Here is a 17,140-nt window from a genome sequence, read left to right as displayed (position 1 = left end):
TTTTCTCCTCACACCAACTCTTCTCTCATGGAACATTCGCAAAAAGGGAAGAGGAAACGTGAGGGACACAGTATGAAGGGGGAAGTCCCCACAAAAATTATCTTCTGAGTACAGTGACTACATTTCAGAGGTTCCGCCCACTGATCTCAGACCTAGTCAGATATTGAACGTTCAATAAATGAAGAACACAGAATTATTAAATTTAAAACACAGAACTTGTGTGATTATACTAAATCACCGCAGGTACACACACACACACACACACACACACACACACACACACACACACACACACACACACACACACACACACACACACACACACACACACACACACACACACACACACACACACACACACGTTCATCAACTTATCAACTTTAAGGTGCATACCGCCACCTACTGTACAAGAGTGTGTATCACCATGTCATCCTATCACCACTTGTGGAAGTATACCACTGTGTTTACGTTATTAAAAATTCTTGTAATCAACCCTGTTTCACTCAAATACTTACAAATACTAAAAAGTGCCTTCCTGGTACCCTCTCCCCTTCTGTCCCCAGTTTCAGAAGCCTTTAAGATGATCTGTGGAGATGCATCAATCTGTTACACTTTAAGAGGGAAATAGGCTAATTTCACGAAAACCAAGCAATTGAAACTTAACAAAACTGATATTAAAAAGGTAAACAATAAGGCTCCTCTACTTCAATAAATGCAAGAGATGTAGCATTTTCTCAACAATGTTTAATTTACATTTTTTATCTTCCTCAGACGTCACTCATTGGGTGACAGCCCAACGATGATTTGGACTTTATTGATCCCCAAAACACAAGTCACAAGCCTTGGTATCTTTCTAACTTTAACAAACTTCAGTTTTTTTCCCCCCGTTTAAAAAAACCCTCCATTGTAACAACAACACGGTTATCTCTGTTTGCGTGATCTCATTGCTTTAGTGGAGAAGAGCTTCAAAATCTAAAATCTCAAACCTGTTAGAAATCCCATCCATTACACTCCTGTTTCTGAGGTCTAGGGAGTAGCAGAACCTTTAATAGCAAAACCATTTTTGACGCTAATAAACATTTAGGCCTATGTCTGGCTCTTGAGGGCTCTGAAGTGAAGTGTACTTCTTGTGCCAAATACAGCAATGAAAGTAAATCAAAGTTTATTTAATTAGCCCAATATCACACATTTTACTTTTGTCTCTGGGGGCTTTAAGGTGTATACCAGTGTTTCTCAAACGTTTTGTTTTCTTCATACCAAGGTCAGGACCACTTCACCAATAAAAAAACACTCGCGGACCACCTAACTCCATAAATATCCAAAAACACATCGTTTTTCTAGAACAGATTAAAAATCGCCTGAAAATGGTACAAACAAGTGGCAACATGTGTGACGAAGGTGTTGCGCTGGGCTATATCATGAAAATCGGAGCATTGCGGAGACATTCCCGCGAGAGTGCGGAAAAGTTAAAGGGGGCCTATCATGCAAAATGCACTTTGTGATGTTTTTTATACATAAATATGTGTCCCCGGTGCGTCGGGGCACTCACGCAGCGTCAGAAAATAAAACCCTCTCTCTTTTCCTCCGTACCCAAATCTTTTAAAAACGGGTGTACAACGAGCGGATACAGATTTCCATCCGCTGTGACGATTTCCATCCTCTGTGACGTCGGCGGACCCACAGAAAGTTGCTATCAGAAACAATGCCTGACGTCTTTGTTTACATTAGCAAGCCTCGCTAACACTCAGAGCTAACCTGTACTGGAGAGCACATGTGTTTAAAAAGCAGGAAATAAAAAAAGAACTCACCTTGTGATAAACCTGCAAGAGAAAAAGCATTTGAGCTACATACTGTTTCAGAAATAATCCTTGACGTGGTTTAGAACAGGATGGCGTTTTATCACAACCGAATTTAACTTTATCTCCGGTATAATTCTGATCAGGCATTAGCTCCGCCTCCTCCTCTTCTTCTTTCTTTTTTTCAAGCTAAGGACCCAAGATCTGCGTTTCTCTAACAGGGCTGCAAAAGAGGGGTTTGAGCAGTATGAGGCATGGCTACAATGGGTGATCTGTTTGGTATTTTGAAAAAAAGACTTCACAGACATGTTTTATATAGGTTTGGCCCTACAATATATGTTTTAAATATAGCATGATAGGTCCACTTTAAATGTAATTATTTATTTAAAATGTGAAATGTTACCAATATACTCACAGACCACTAGGGGGCGGTCACGGACCACCAGTGGTCCGCGGACCACACTTTGAGAAGCACTGCAGAACGTGAATATGCCGGAAATTCCAGGTGATGTGAGCTTTTAAAATATTTACTGAAGAGACAACAGTCACTGTGGTTCTCCTCGCACTGTGTACAACTTGACACAAAAAGTCCAAATAAAAGGGGAACGGTCAGAAGAAGTGAAATAAAATATTATAGCAACTCAAAGATATTGTTAAAGACACGTGCCCAACTTTCAGAGCAATTGAAAGTGCACTTGTTATAAATGTTATCGTATTCACAGAATACAAGGATACAAGCAAAACAACATTGTGTGAAACACGCACAGAAATTAATAAATATATTAACGTTAGTAAAAATCAGAGATGGCAAAAGTGCACACATCCTTTACTCAAGTAGAAGTACAGATACTCGTGTTTAAAAATTGATAGTAATCAATCAATAAATCAATGTTTATTTATATAGCCCAATATCTCAAATGTTACATTTGTCTCAGTGGACTTCACAGTTTGTACAGAATATCAGTATGACAATACGACACCCTCTGTCCTTAGACCCTCACATCGTACAAGGAAACACTTCCAGAGAAAAACCCACAGTTTAAAGGGGAACATGGGAGAAACCTCAGGGAGAGCTAAAGAGGAGGGATACCTCTCCCAGGACGGACAGAAGTGCAATAGATGCCGTGTGGAAATCGAAAAGATAATACATTTACAACATAGGTAGTCCAAATGTTTGGAAATGCATGTGTCTATAAGAAGAAGATGAATCCACGAGGATGTCAACAATCCTGTGGGAGCCATCAGGGAAGTAGTATGATGAGAGTCAGGCAGGACCGCAGAGACAGGTTCAGCCACGACTCGAAGTCCAGGACTCAGATCTAGGACTCAGGACTGGTAAAAGTAGAAGTACTGACTAAACTTCTTTACTCAAGTAAAAGTAAAGAAGTATGGGCTTTGAAATGTACTTCAGTAAAAAGTACCCATAACTAGCAGCTGTTTTAAAGAGTACCTGACCTCCCTTTATATTAATAGAACAATAATGTCATTGTTAGCTAATGAATGTTTCCATGCTGAACAACGGCAACATGACAACGTTTTCATTGGTCCCTCTTCTTTAGAGAAGACCAGGAAATGATGGATACACGGATCGTGTTCAAATCAATAGGCACGCAATGACTCTAAATAATAATGATCACGCCACCAAACACACATTCAAACTAAAGGAACCAGCCTGTTTGGGAAATGTGAGAAGTAGAAAGTACAGGTATTTGGGTTCAACATGTAAGAAGTAGAAAGTACAGGTATTTGTGTTCAAAATGTAAGAAGTAGAAAGTACAGGTATTTGTGTTCAAAGTGTAAGAAGTAGAAAGTACAGGTATTTGTGTTCAAAGTGTAAGAAGTAGAAAGTACAGGTATTTGTGTTCAAAATGTAAGAAGTAGAAAGTACAGGTATTTGTGTTCAAAGTGTAAGAAGTAGAAAGTACAGGTATTTGTGTTCAAAGTGTAAGAAGTAGAAAGTACAGGTATTTGTGTTCAAAGTGTAAGAAGTAGAAAGTACAGGTATTTGTGTTCAAAGTGTAAGAAGTAGAAAGTACAGGTATTTGTGTTCAAAATGTAAGAAGTCAAAGTAAAAAGTCTTCAGAAAAATAAGTAGTGGAGTAAAGTACTCATACCAGAAAAATGTACTTAAGTAGAGTAACAAAGTATTTGTACTCCACTACTTCCCACCTCTGGTAGAAATGTATGTAGAAGTCTCAGTCAGCAATGATTAAGTTCAATGATTTAGATATTCTATATTCTAAGTATATGGGACTAGGGAGTTATTTCAACCAAATAACAAAATAACTTTCAAAATAATTTAGCATTTGGTCTTTTGGGCCAAGGTATGTTATATTGTGTTTATTTTTGTTTTCTCAATGTAGGTGAGCTTGTCCTAACCATTCATTTGTGTAGGTGTTTCAGTGGCTTTTGTTTATTTACTTTTTTCAAAAAAAAGACAAACACTGGTTTTAGTTTCAATTTATTTCAAGTGATGCTAAAATCAAAATTCATGTTTTAAAAAACACCACTCCATGTATATCCCAAACACACACAATATCTATAGTCACCCAAACTCTGTCAGATACAGTGAATCCCTTTGTTAAGTAGCCACTTGGTTAATAAATAGGACCCAAAACACCACCCCTCGATATGCATCAGATTCAGTGGGTTTTATAATGTGCCTCCTTCAATCCTGGTCCTTTGCATTAGAATCAAATACACCTAATGGACGGAACACAATGCACTTTGAAATGTGTTTAAAGAAAGAATGACAAGGTGTGAAAGCATCATACAAATGTGCCTTATGTAATTGCATACTCTTCAAAAATGGTTCCTAATGTTGCATCACGTGTCAGGAAAGCTATATATAGACAGTACAGCCCTACCAAATAAAAAAGTCAAGGAATGCACGGTGAAATGTGACGGTGAGTGACCGAGTACAGAAACAATGAGTGTGCATACAGTGGAGGAAGGCGTGTGGAAGACATCTTATTTCTGCTGGAGGGACAGTATTACACACCACAACATGTAATTCAGGTAAGGAGGCAGGTGTTTGTGGAGAGGTAGACAAAGAAAACAAGCACCTCGTTCCTTCAAAGCAGCTCTTATCCTTCGCTCATTCATAGACAAATGGCTTTCTGGTCGTTTCTCCCAAACGCTTTGCTGCCTGCTGCAGATTGGTTTTTGGTTGAAACCCTGAGAACACTTCTGTTATCTGATAGCGCTGTGCTACTGTCATTGCTGTTGTTCCTGTAAACCTGAAATATTATCCACATTTCTTCTCCACATCTGTCTGATTCGCGCCTCAAAAAGCCTGATAGTCGTCACGCTGAAACCTGGACGGAGCCTCAGCAGCGAGAGTGGAAAGAAAGTGCTTTCCTACAGTTCTTCCAGCACAGTTTTTATAGTATGTTGGTCCTGGGTTTTTCCCTCAGCCTCCTTAAATTTAGGCTCAGCAAGAGTTGGTCTAAGCAGACGAACTTCATGAGGAGATACTCTAAAAACCTCTATACTACAGTCAGGGCTGCACAATGAAGACTCAAGACGTCTCAAGAGCTTTAAGACTTGAACAGTTCTTGAACAAAGTCGGCACAACTTTTGGACTCCATCAGTGGATGCAGTTTGCTCAGGAAGTCAAGTTACTTGGAACTTATAATCAATGTTAAGGTCACTCAATCTAGTAATATTAATAATGAGGATCAGGGCTAGGATTACTCATTGATATATGAATAGTTATCGATTGCACTGAGGTTAGAATCTGCAGTTAAAAATAACGTTCCCGATCAAAATGCATCATCAATTAGGTGTCAAAGGAACTTCCTGATTAAGTGTGTTTTTTACATTAAATATATAAAAACACAATAAATATTGAAACTGACTCTGCAGATAGCCTTGAAACTCATCTATTAACTGCTCCAAAGAAGACAAATCCAATGGAAGTCATGTCTTTAGGTATCTTTGCACATTTTGGACACTGATTCTTTATCTAAATCTTAAGGTGGAAATCATGAATGCTTTAAAGTAATTAAGGAATATATACGTGTCAAAACCAACAAACTTTTATAAAAGAAAAAGTGTTCTCGGCTACATGAACGCTGAGATATCTGTAGACTTTGGTTCAAACTGTGGATGTGAAACCAGTCAGGAGATTCTCCACATTTGAGATTTGAGATCGTATTGTGTTTTGGACTGAGATAAATCATGGGTCAAAATTGACCCGTGAGCACCATGAACGGTAACAGCTTTTGAACACAACACAAGGTTAAACAACACTAAAATAAGACTTTAGTTACACAGGGAGTAACATTCACAAGTTACCCTTACAAAGTAAATACAAGTAGCTGCACCTTTACCAGCTTTGATCATATAATTAAAACATATCATACATTATTCTGGAATGGGACAATTTGCATAATAAATACTTTTACTTTCGGTACTTTGAGCATATTTTTTGATGCCAATACTTTTGTACTTTTTATTGAATAACATTCTGAATGACTTGTACTTGTAAAAGAGTATTTCTACACTCTGGTAATTTTATTTAAGTACACGATCTGAGTACTTCTCCCACCTCTGAGAGTGATATACCCAGGGAATGCATACAGTTAATGAGATGTGCTCCATAAGGAATCACATCAAAAATATTCTTCAAAACTTTGTCTTCAGTTTGATTTGATATTTCAGCCAATGAAAATGGCTAATACATGGAGGAAAGTGATGAAGGAGGAAAGATCATCACCTTTTTTGAAAGTAGCAACAGCACAATGTGAATATTTTTAATAATATTTACAGGAAAGCTTGTCTAAAAAAAGTATCCACAGCCAAATATTCCTTAAGTATCTATAGTATAGTGGGCTACACAGGATTTCCATTAATCATATTATTATTTATGAAATGTTTTATTCTTTTAGCTGGTCAATATCGAGCTACTTGATATACTGTTGACTCATTGTCATCGATAACATTGCATCATATCTGTAAATGACCTATAATATGTTTAACCTTTTGAAGAGGTGGTTATATTTGTGTGCCGATGTTTTCCTGTGGTAAAATTTTAGTTTTGTACTTTTATTTTGATAGTTATAAGATCCGGACTTTTATTTTGAAGGGACTTCTGCCGGAAGTGAATAGAGAACGAAGGAGTGAAAACACGTGTAATGACGGATGAATGACGGAGAAATTAACATAGAATAATTAGTTACGTTGGGTTTTTAGCACCTGGCTGATAGGGGCACAAGGTTTGTTATTACTTTAATTAATATGTGTATTGATATTATGTGGTGTTATTTCGTAGTTTCGCAGAGTTTTGAGTCCATGCTTTTGAAATAGGAAAACTGCTATATTAGCCTACATGTGTTCTGCTCTGTTAGTTAGGGGGCAGTAGTGAGCTATAATTGCATTATTTAGTTTGAATTAGAAATGTAACGTTTATAAATGCAAGGAATGGAGGTGTTTTATCTGTGAGATGGTGGCTAATTATTGTGTTTTCTTTCTTTTCATAGCTCTTACGTTGGTACGTTGATACTTAATGTATACATGCAAGGGTATACAATAAAAGGATACCATCAGTTCGAGAGTATGACCATTATTCAGCTGGGGACGCTACAATATCTAATAAAATACATCATCTCAACCTGGAAATCCACTGCAGTAATCCTGTGAAGTCAAAATAACAATATTTTCATATTAATTTAATATGTATTAAATTGAAGTTCTCAAGTATAGGAGAAGTATTGTTGAAAATAAGAAAAACAGTTTTTGAACAACTGCATTCAGTTACACACAAGTTATGCAATATAACCATTGATCACATGTTGGTGCAGGTTGGTAATAAATGGTGCTTTAAAACAGGCTGGTGAGGCAGATGCCATCACTTTGGACGGAGGGGACATCTACACTGCTGGGCTGAACAACTACAACCTGGAGCCCATTATTGCTGAGGACTACAGTACCTGTAAGTAAACACATCAGCCGTCTTTACTGATGAAATTCTCTGATGTATTAAATACGTGTTTTTAATTTGTGCTCACATTTGTTCTGCACTCATCCAGCTTCAGAAACCTGCTACTACGCTGTTGCTGTGGTGAAGAAGGGCACTACATTTGGCATCAAAGGGCTCCAGGGGAAGAAATCCTGCCACACTGGCGTGGGTAAATCTGCAGGCTGGAACATCCCCGTAGGCACTCTGGTGTCCATGAACTTAATTCAGTGGTCAGGCGTTGAAGACACCTCTGTGGAAGACGGTGAGTAACACTGAATCTTACGACAATCCAAAAAACAGAATCAATATGTCACTATAATTATGTCCTCACTATTTCTTCTTTGGAATTTGTATAATTTTAGATCCCTGCAACCTCATTTATTGTAAAGTTCTTCAAGTTTACTGTGGCAGTTTTCAAATGTGGTTAATGTTGGACATTTAAACAAAATGCAACTAAACCACATGCTTCTGTTGAGTCAAATGTGATGGTTTGACTTTAAAAGAAAAGTACATTTGTTATAGGGCTGTGCAATTAATCGTATTTTAATCGCGATTACGATTATGGCTTGCGACGATTATGAAAACAGCATAATTGACAAAATACGATTATTTTGCTGGGTGCGCTTTCGCCCCTCCCTAAAAGCCCACTCGGCCACGTGGGAGTGACATGTGTGAGTGTTCAGCGCGAGCGAAGATGTCAGAACAAGAGCAGCAACTCGTTAAAAAGAAGGGTAAAACTATTTCCACTATTTGGAAGTACTTTGGCTTTCAGGAGTCCGACGTGGAGCAAAACAAAGTACAGTGCAGGATTTGTTACCAGGTTGTGTTGGCACCACACGCTAACACAACCAATCTCTTTAATCATCTGAAATACAACCACAAAGTGCAATACGACGGGGCAATAATACAACAAAAAGCAGACCAAAAAGATGCCCGCTCGACTTCATCCACAACATCATCACAGTCATCGATTCAGGACGCATTGCACAGAGCAACGGCCTACGCGACGAGCTCGCAGAGACACAGAGATATTACAGGTGCCATTACATTTCACATCGCTAAAGATATGTGCCCAGTTAGCACTGTTAGCAACCAGGGCTTTAAGCAACTTGTCAACACGTTGGACAAGCGTTACGCGATGCCGTCTCGGTATTATTTCAGCAGGTCTGCGCTGCCTGCGCTATATGACAAATGCCGTGGGGAAGTTGAGAGAGATGTGGCTTCAGCTGACTACTTTGCCACCACAACGGACCTATGGTCTAGCCGCACCATGGAGCCATACATGAGCCTCACAGTTCATTATATCGATGCCGATTTCAATTTGAAGACAAAGTGTCTCCAAACCGCATTTTTCCCTGAAGACCACACGGGGCAAAACATCGCCCATGGACTGAGGGAAGCGATGGCTGCTTGGGGGTTAAAAGAGGATAAACTCGTCTGTATGACTACGGACAATGCCGCAAATATAAAGCTGGCGGCTGAGGTCAATGGATGGATGAGGCTCCAGTGTTTCGGGCATAGACTCCACTTGGCCATAGGTGAGCAGGATTCCTTCCTCCTGTTGTATGTAATATGTCATTTTAACAACAGCAACAACAATAATAGCAATAGTAAGTCATTAACATTGATGATCTCTCTCTTAATATGATAATATTAATTACATATTATTATTATTATTATTATTATGTTATGTGTGAGCTACTCTGTCATCTCTCTTTTTTTTCTCTCTCTCTTTCCCTCTCTCTCTCTCTCTCTCTCTCTCTCTCTCTCTCTCTCTCTCTCTCTCTCTCTCACACACACAACACACCAAATTATGCTTTGATGAAGATCATGATTATCATCATGATACTAAATAATATGTATTTGTTGTAATCTTAGAGAATGCAATGAAGGATCCCAGGATCGGCCGTGCAGTGGGGCTTTGCAAGAAGCTGGTCAGCAGCTTCTCCTACAGTTGGAAAAAGAAGAGGGAACTTGCATCTGCCTGAACACTCCCTAAAGACAGAATGTCCAACCAGATGGGGATCTAGGCAGGCCATGATCGACAGGGTCCTCGAGCAGCAGAAGGCCATTGCCCAGGTCCTTTCCAGCGACCGAAAAACCAGACATCTCTCCCTCACGTGGCAGGACGTTGATGTACTGGAGGCAATCAATAAGTCGCTTCGCCCTCTGGTGGAATTCACAGACGCACTTTCTGGAGAGAAGTATGTAAGTGTGTCTTTTTTTAAACCAACCCTGCACCTCCTCAACAACTCATTGCTGGCAGTGCAGGAGGATGACACAGACCTCACAAAAAGCATAAACAAGAAGATACTAGACTATCTCAATGATAAATATGATGACGCAGCGACACAAGAGCTGCTTGACATGGCCTCTGCCCTGGACCCGAGGTTCAAGCTCAAATATGTCAGTGAGGACAATCGAGGATCCATTGAAGCCAGCCTGACAACTGAGATGAGGAGGGTGATGACACTCATGGTAATAATAATAATAAAAAATAAAAATGTCAGATTTGACAGTAAATACAATTAAGTGAATGAATGTGTTGTCAAAGTGTTATAATGTAATTCTAGGTATAAATGTTAATACCCATAACCCTTTAGTCTGATTAAACATGTCATTCTTATTTTCTTTATAATACTCCAAGGAGAACGCCCCTCTTGAGACGGCAGCGGTGCCTGCAGATGACACGGAGGATGCTGCTGCAGCTGCACCAAAGAAGAACAAGAAGGGACTGGGGAGCTTCTTCAAGGCCACCGTAGACCAAGCTGCAGAACCTCAACCTGCTCTGGAAAAGGACCAGGCCATAGCTCTTGAGCTACAGTCCTACCTCCAGGCAGTGCCACTGGATGCTGAGGAGGACCCACTAAAGTGGTGGAGGGAATCCCGGAAGTTCTACCCACGGCTCTCCATCCTGGCAAGGAAGTATCTGTGCATCCCAGCCACAAGTTCCTCTTCAGAGAGGGTCTTCAGTACAGGTGGCAATATTGTCACCTGCCTGCGCTCGTCTCTGAAACCAGACCATGTAAACAGGCTGGTTTTTCTTGCAAAAAATCTTTAAGAGATGACATGAGCAGCACTACCAGCATTTGCCATGGTGGCCATGTTGGCTATATGTTAAGGAGTTGTCAGTAGGTTGTGACAGTGCACTGCAACATATTTGATTTAATTTATTTTGGTCTAATTTATTTTTATTTATCATATTAATATATGTTTAGTATGGTTTTGGAAGTGCGCTCCATTATGTGTTGACCTTGTTTATTGGTAAAATATTATTTGTTTTAAAGTTTAATAAATGGTCAATGAATAATCGTCAAAATAATCGTGATATCAATTATTGACCCAAATAATCGTGATTATGATTTTTGCCATAATCGCACAGCCCTAATTTGTTATGTTATTTAAATTACAGACGGAAATCAGAAAAGTGAACGTTGACATTTGGTTTTGCGAAGACATTTGTGCAAAAACAAACTTTATCCGGGAGAAAAAATGTGTTTCTCAAAACGTACCTGAAAAGGCCGTTTTAAAATGTTTAGGAGACCAGGATCAATCTTTTTACAACACTCAGTAAGAAGCATATTTCCGGAAAATATTAAACATAGTTATAGTTTTATAGACTTAGTTAAACAAGTATTTGTATGCCCAATGTGTTTAATTTGACTATTTACGGGCAACAAAAACATAATATAACATTTGAAGCAGCTCCATCGTGTAAAGAACTCAAAAAACAGCATTTCTAAAATCTCTTTTTGTGCACAGCGGTGAGCAACTTCTTCTCCGCCAGCTGTGCCCCAGGGTCAGCGCGTGGCAGCAAACTGTGCGAGCTGTGCCGTGGAGACTGCTCCTGGTCCCACAACGAGCCTTACTACGGCTACGCCGGAGCCTTCCAGTCAGTATCTCCTCTACACGGTTAACTTTCAATATGATCACAGCTCCATCCTGGGACTCTTTGGTTTAATGGACCTGTTGGTTTGTAACAGGTGTCTGAAGGACGGCGCTGGAGATGTGGCTTTTGTGAAGCATCTCACTGTCCCTGGTCAGTGTCACATTTTCATTTATTCTATTCATTTTTGAATAATTGACTTATATATTAATGTTAGCCAAGCTTATTTGTTTAAAATATGTTTTTACAAATTGTAATTATGTATCAGTAATTGTTCTAATGAAAATCTTTTGAAGCTTTAATCACATACTCATATGAGAATTAGTTTTACTGTTAAATTACGCTTGGATTTAAAACCACGGCTAAGATTCTCACTCTTGGTCATAATTGCCATAACTGATATCATATTTGTGGGATTTGACCAATGAAATGAACAGAACTTGACAAAATGTGGTATCAGTTTTTGACTGATTGTAGGAGTGATATTTATAACATTGTTGTATCACACTTTCAGATTCTGAAAAGCAAGACTATGAGCTGCTGTGCAAGGATGGCACCAGAGCGCCTATTGACGACTACAGGACCTGCCATCTGGCCAGAGCACCGGCTCACGCAGTCGTCAGCCGCAAGGACGCGCAGCTTGCTGACTTCATCTGGAAGAGCCTCAACTCAGTACAGGTATCACACCAAAGATCTGTACTGCACAAAGATCGAGGAGTAACGTTGAATAAGTGAGGAGATGGAGGAATACAGTGAGTCAGGACATAAAATGACTGATTCAAACATGTTACTTTTAAACCTTTCAGGACTTTCAACTCTTCTCTTCTGAAAACTATGCACCTTCCAAAAACCTGATGTTCAAGGACTCAACAGTCAGGCTGGTGAGGCTGCCTGCAAACACAGACTCCTTCCTGTATCTGGGTGCTGAATACATGAGCATTGTCCGCTCCCTTCAGAAAGGTACTGTTAACACACAGATAGAACACACATACTGTAGAGACAGGCAACACAAACAAAATGTCCACTGGTCAATTTTAAGAATGTAGGCTATTTTACTACTTTATCATGTTAGACTAGTGGATAGAAATCATTCAAATTAAACATGAAGGTGTTTCTTTTACTAATCTTTTTGCATCTGAAGATTTCATTTCTAAACCAAAAGTTAGCATTAGATAATTCCTTATTTGCACATTTAAACATTTCAGAAAACTCATAAAATGTAAGTAATCTACTGAAGAAATGTCATGTATATACTAATGTAAACCTTGTACCCTATTCACCTGTAGTGTCTCTCCCAGAACTTGCAAACCATCACTCAAACACACTTATTTAGTTGCAGACACTGACTCTTGTTACGTAACCTTCCAGAGCCAGCAAGCTCTGCTTCCAGAGCCATTAAATGGTGCGCTGTGGGCCACGCTGAGACCACCAAGTGTGACATGTGGAGCAGCAACAGTCTGGGTGATGGCAGCACCGCCATTGAATGCCAGAATGCCACCACAGTTGAAGAATGCGTGAAAAAGATTATGGTAAGACTCTTGATGAAGAAAATATGGGAATATCTTTAATATCTATTTAGTTTTGATTCAGTGGTGTTTTATTCTGATGCTATATTTGACCCTGTAGCGCAAAGAGGCTGATGGCAGTGGATGGAGGTCAGGTGTACACAGCAGGAAAGTGCGGCCTGGTGCCAGCTATGGTGGAGCAGTATAGTGCAGGTATGAGGCCTACATAGAAACCATCCCATACAATCCTGTGTTTGAACTGTTACACATTCATAATATTTGGATCTCTGTCTGTCTCCACAGATCTTTGCAACAACCCTGGAGGTAAAATGAAATGTTAAAATATTGATAAGTATATTTGATAACAAAATAACATACATTTACCTGGTACTTTTAACTTGAACCATAAAGATTAGGAGTGTGTGATCAAATGCAGCCTTGAGGACCAAAACATGGTTTTAATGTCACAATATTACAAATGAAAAAAGACAAGTTTTTAAAAGAGAAGCCCCATTTGATTCTAATGAAGTGTACAGAGTGAAAACCTTTTATTCTCTTAAATAACACTTTGTGAAAATGATTAGGAAATTCCAGAGCAGATGATCTTTCAAATTGAATTATCTATAACTTCAAATGATGTTGCACAAAACGTTTGTAATTGGAGTCCTTCTGTACTTCCACTCTTGCAGGCACGGCCTCGTACTATGCTGTTGCTGTGGTAAAGAAGAGTTCAGGTCTGACCTGGGACACGTTGAAGAGCCACAGGTCTTGCCACACTGGACTCGGCAGAACTGCTGGCTGGAACATCCCCATGGGTCAAATCCACAAACAGACTCAAGACTGTGACTTCAGTAAGCGACCGTGTGCTCTTCCCATGTGCAAATACGTAACGAAAGACACGGAAAGCTGCCAACATTATGTTTGTGATCAACAATATAAAGACCTTTTTTATTGAATGCGCAGTATTTACAAAGTTGTAGGAACTAAACATCATTTTTTTGCACGTTTTTAGTGCGTTTAGACAACTCAAAGCGCTTGGTTAGATAAGCTTAAGACTATTAATACTATTTTTCACAAAGACAACACTGTTTGGATCTCTGAGATGTAAGATCCAAAAAACATCAATGACAGCTCATCACCATGGTGACCAAAGAAACAAAACAGATCATTTAGGTTTTCACAGTTCTGTGGTTTGCATACCCAACATCAACTCCGACCACCTCCCTATGACCTAGAACAAATTGAAATGATCCTAGAGAAAAAACTAACTTCTCAGGGAACACAATTAACACAATAACGTTTTCTCCAAAATCATGCACTAGAAATGCAGGTTTTAGGATCCATGATTAGTTTCCTTCCTCTGAGTGTAACACCTGCCTCCTTCGTCTCGTCCTCTCCTCAGCCAAGTTCTTCAGCAGCGGCTGTGCCCCCGGATCAGACCCCAGCTCTCCGTTCTGTTCTCAGTGTGCCGGCAGTGGAAAGACGGTGGGAGATGAGTCAAAGTGCAGTGCCAGTGCTGAAGAGCAGTACAACGGCTACGCAGGAGCTTTTAGGTAGGACAAAGGACAGTGGACATTCATCCACATTCAAACCTTTTTCACTTTCAATCCTGGTAGCCAAGAAATAGCACAAACTCCTCATAAAACCCCAAAACACACATATGGCATAAAAGATATCTTGTATTAATTAATGAACTTCTTTGCTGCTAATAAACCATTTTATTTGACTTTTCAAGAGAGCCAGGCTAGCTGTTTCCCTATGCTTTATTCTTTATGCTAAGTTAAGCTAACTTCCACCTGACTTCAGCCCTTTACCTAACATTCAGGGGTATCAATCTTCTGCTCTAATAAAGCAAATAAAGGTATTTCCATGGCATTTACTTTCTCTTCCAGAGCACCTCATCTTTGTGTTGTTATGTTGAGCATGTCATTATAGGTGTTTGGTTGAGGATGCAGGGGAGGTTGCTTTCATAAAACACACAATTGTTCCAGAAAACAGCAATGGTGAGAGACTGACACTTACCTGTCTTAATCTCAGCTATGAATGTGTTATTTATATAAACCTAAAGCATCCTCCACCTCTTCTTGTCAAAGGCAATGGTCCAGCATGGGCTAGTGGAGTAAACGCTGATGACTACCAGCTGATCTGCCCTGGGCAGGCTGCCCCAGTGGAAGTCTCAGAGTACGCCAAGTGTAACCTGGCTGCTGTGCCCGCCCACGCTGTGGTGACGCGTCCGGAGACCCACAGCGAGGTTGTTCGAATCCTTCTTGAACAGCAGGTCAGTGATGATTTAGGTCATGAGGCATAAGATAAAGAATAAAACATGCATTTTTTTCTAACTTTCAACAGCATTGTTTTAACTCTAAACCCGGGTCAAATGCTGGCCTTGTAAATAGGTCTGTTTCTAAATCTTTGTTTTTGTTTACAGGCCAAGTTTGGTAGCAGTGTCAGTGATGCCCCATTCAGGATGTTCCAGTCAGGTTCAGGGAAAAACCTCCTCTTCAAGGACTCCACCAAATGTCTCCAGACGATTCCGGCTGGAACAAGTTTTGAAACCTTTTTGGGAGCAGAGTACATGACTGCCATGAATTATCTCAGACAGTGCGGTGAAACCACTCCAGGTTAGTACTACTGTTTGGTCATAACTTTCTTTATTGTATTTTGTATCTTAGACATATCACACTACATATTTGCATCTGCTCGGCATACCCAATTCCGTTTTTGTAACTTTTTTTCCCTCAACAGATCTGGAGAAATCTTGCACTTTCCATTCCTGCCAGCAAACAAACTAGTGGAGATCAGGGACCAAGAGGTGCCTTATTCAGCCATGAGTGATACGGGCACCTCCCTTCCCACACTCAAGGGATCCAATCCCTTTGTTATTGGATCCACTATGTTACGTTAACACGTGCCTGACTGTTCTCAAATAAAGCCTTTTAATGTTCTTTTGTGGTGACAGTATGTTGTTTTTTTGGATTAATGCCTCAGCATTCATGTTGAGTGTCATTAAAAGTACACAGTAGTATCGTAGTGAAAAAGGACAATGTTTGTTGTCCCCCAATTCGCTTCATGGGCCAGAAACAGTGCTGTAATCTGTAACTTTAAATCTTTGTTGTAAAACACAGCTGGAGTCTATAAGGTCTTAAAAGTGCATATTTGGGGTTGAGTATCATTAATCAAAATAAATAGAATTCATTGGAAAAAATTGGAAAAAATAAGAGCTTTTTGGGGAATTATTCAGAAGCGAGGTGTTGCAATAGTCCTTGAAAGAATGGAAGTTACTTTTAGATCAAGTAGAGACACTACATACTGATATACACCTGAACATCAGCAGGAGAGGACTCTTTAAAGTAGAGACACTACATACTGATATACACCGGAACATCAGCAGGAGAGGACTCTTTAAAGTAGAGACACTACATACTGATATACACCTGAACATCAGCAGGAGAGGACTCTTTAAAGTAGAGACACTACATACTGATATACACCTGAACATCAGCAGGAGAGGACTCTTTAAAGTAGAGACACTACATACTGATATACACCTGAACATCAGCAGGAGAGGACTCTTTAAAGTAGAGATACTGATATACACCTGAACATCAGCAGAGAGGACTCTTTAAAGTAGAGACACTACATACTGATATACACCTGAACATCAGCAGGAGAGGACTCTTTAAAGTAGAGACACTACATACTGATATACACCTGAACATCAGCAGGAGAGGACTCTTTAAAGTAGAGACACTACATACTGATATACACCTGAACACCAGCAGGAGAGGACTCTTTAAAGTAGAGACACTACATACTGATATACACCTGAACATCAGCAGGAGAGGACTCTTTATTCTATCTTTTCCTTCTTTTCCAGGCGCTCTTGCCATCCTGATCCCAGAGCTGGACCTCGTCATCTCATTGGTCAGTTCGGTCAGCAGCAGTTTTCTGGCGCTGATCCTGCAGATCATCACTTTCCACACGGAGGGTC

General features: G+C 39.8%; 2 protein-coding genes across 3 annotated transcripts; both read left to right on the top strand.

Annotated features, from left to right (window-relative positions):
• Positions 1–6,481: 6,481 nt before the first annotated feature.
• On the top strand, positions 6,482–16,075 carry LOC117472678 (serotransferrin-like). Its single transcript, XM_034118007.1, has 16 exons — positions 6,482–6,543; positions 7,601–7,731; positions 7,829–8,020; positions 11,521–11,650; positions 11,742–11,797; positions 12,159–12,322; positions 12,451–12,604; positions 13,013–13,173; positions 13,278–13,362; positions 13,453–13,473; positions 13,839–14,000; positions 14,552–14,702; positions 15,085–15,152; positions 15,243–15,427; positions 15,578–15,770; positions 15,895–16,075. Exons 1-16 carry the CDS (start codon positions 6,482–6,484, stop codon positions 15,939–15,941), a joined length of 1,962 nt encoding a protein of 653 aa, XP_033973898.1. The 3' UTR covers positions 15,942–16,075.
• Positions 8,286–10,847, top strand: LOC117472623 (zinc finger BED domain-containing protein 1-like). Of its 2 annotated transcripts, none has more exons than XR_004554946.1 (3): positions 8,286–9,296; positions 9,637–10,236; positions 10,406–10,736. XR_004554946.1 is itself a non-coding variant. In XM_034117926.1 (3 exons), the coding sequence occupies exons 2-3, from the start codon at positions 9,796–9,798 to the stop codon at positions 10,817–10,819; spliced, it is 855 nt and encodes a 284-aa protein (XP_033973817.1). In that variant the 5' UTR covers positions 8,286–9,296; positions 9,637–9,795; the 3' UTR covers positions 10,820–10,847. The 2 variants fall into 2 exon arrangements, 1 of the variants encoding a protein (XP_033973817.1); XM_034117926.1 differs by having other exon boundaries at positions 10,406–10,847.
• Positions 16,076–17,140: the final 1,065 nt, after the last annotated feature.

The sequence above is a fragment of the Trematomus bernacchii genome, unplaced genomic scaffold (genome assembly GCF_902827165.1).
Source record: "Trematomus bernacchii unplaced genomic scaffold, fTreBer1.1, whole genome shotgun sequence".
In the NCBI taxonomy this organism is placed as follows: Eukaryota; Metazoa; Chordata; class Actinopteri; order Perciformes; family Nototheniidae; genus Trematomus; species Trematomus bernacchii.
The sequence above is the reverse complement of the archived record's forward strand: the minus strand, read 5'-3'. Positions and strand labels throughout refer to the sequence as shown.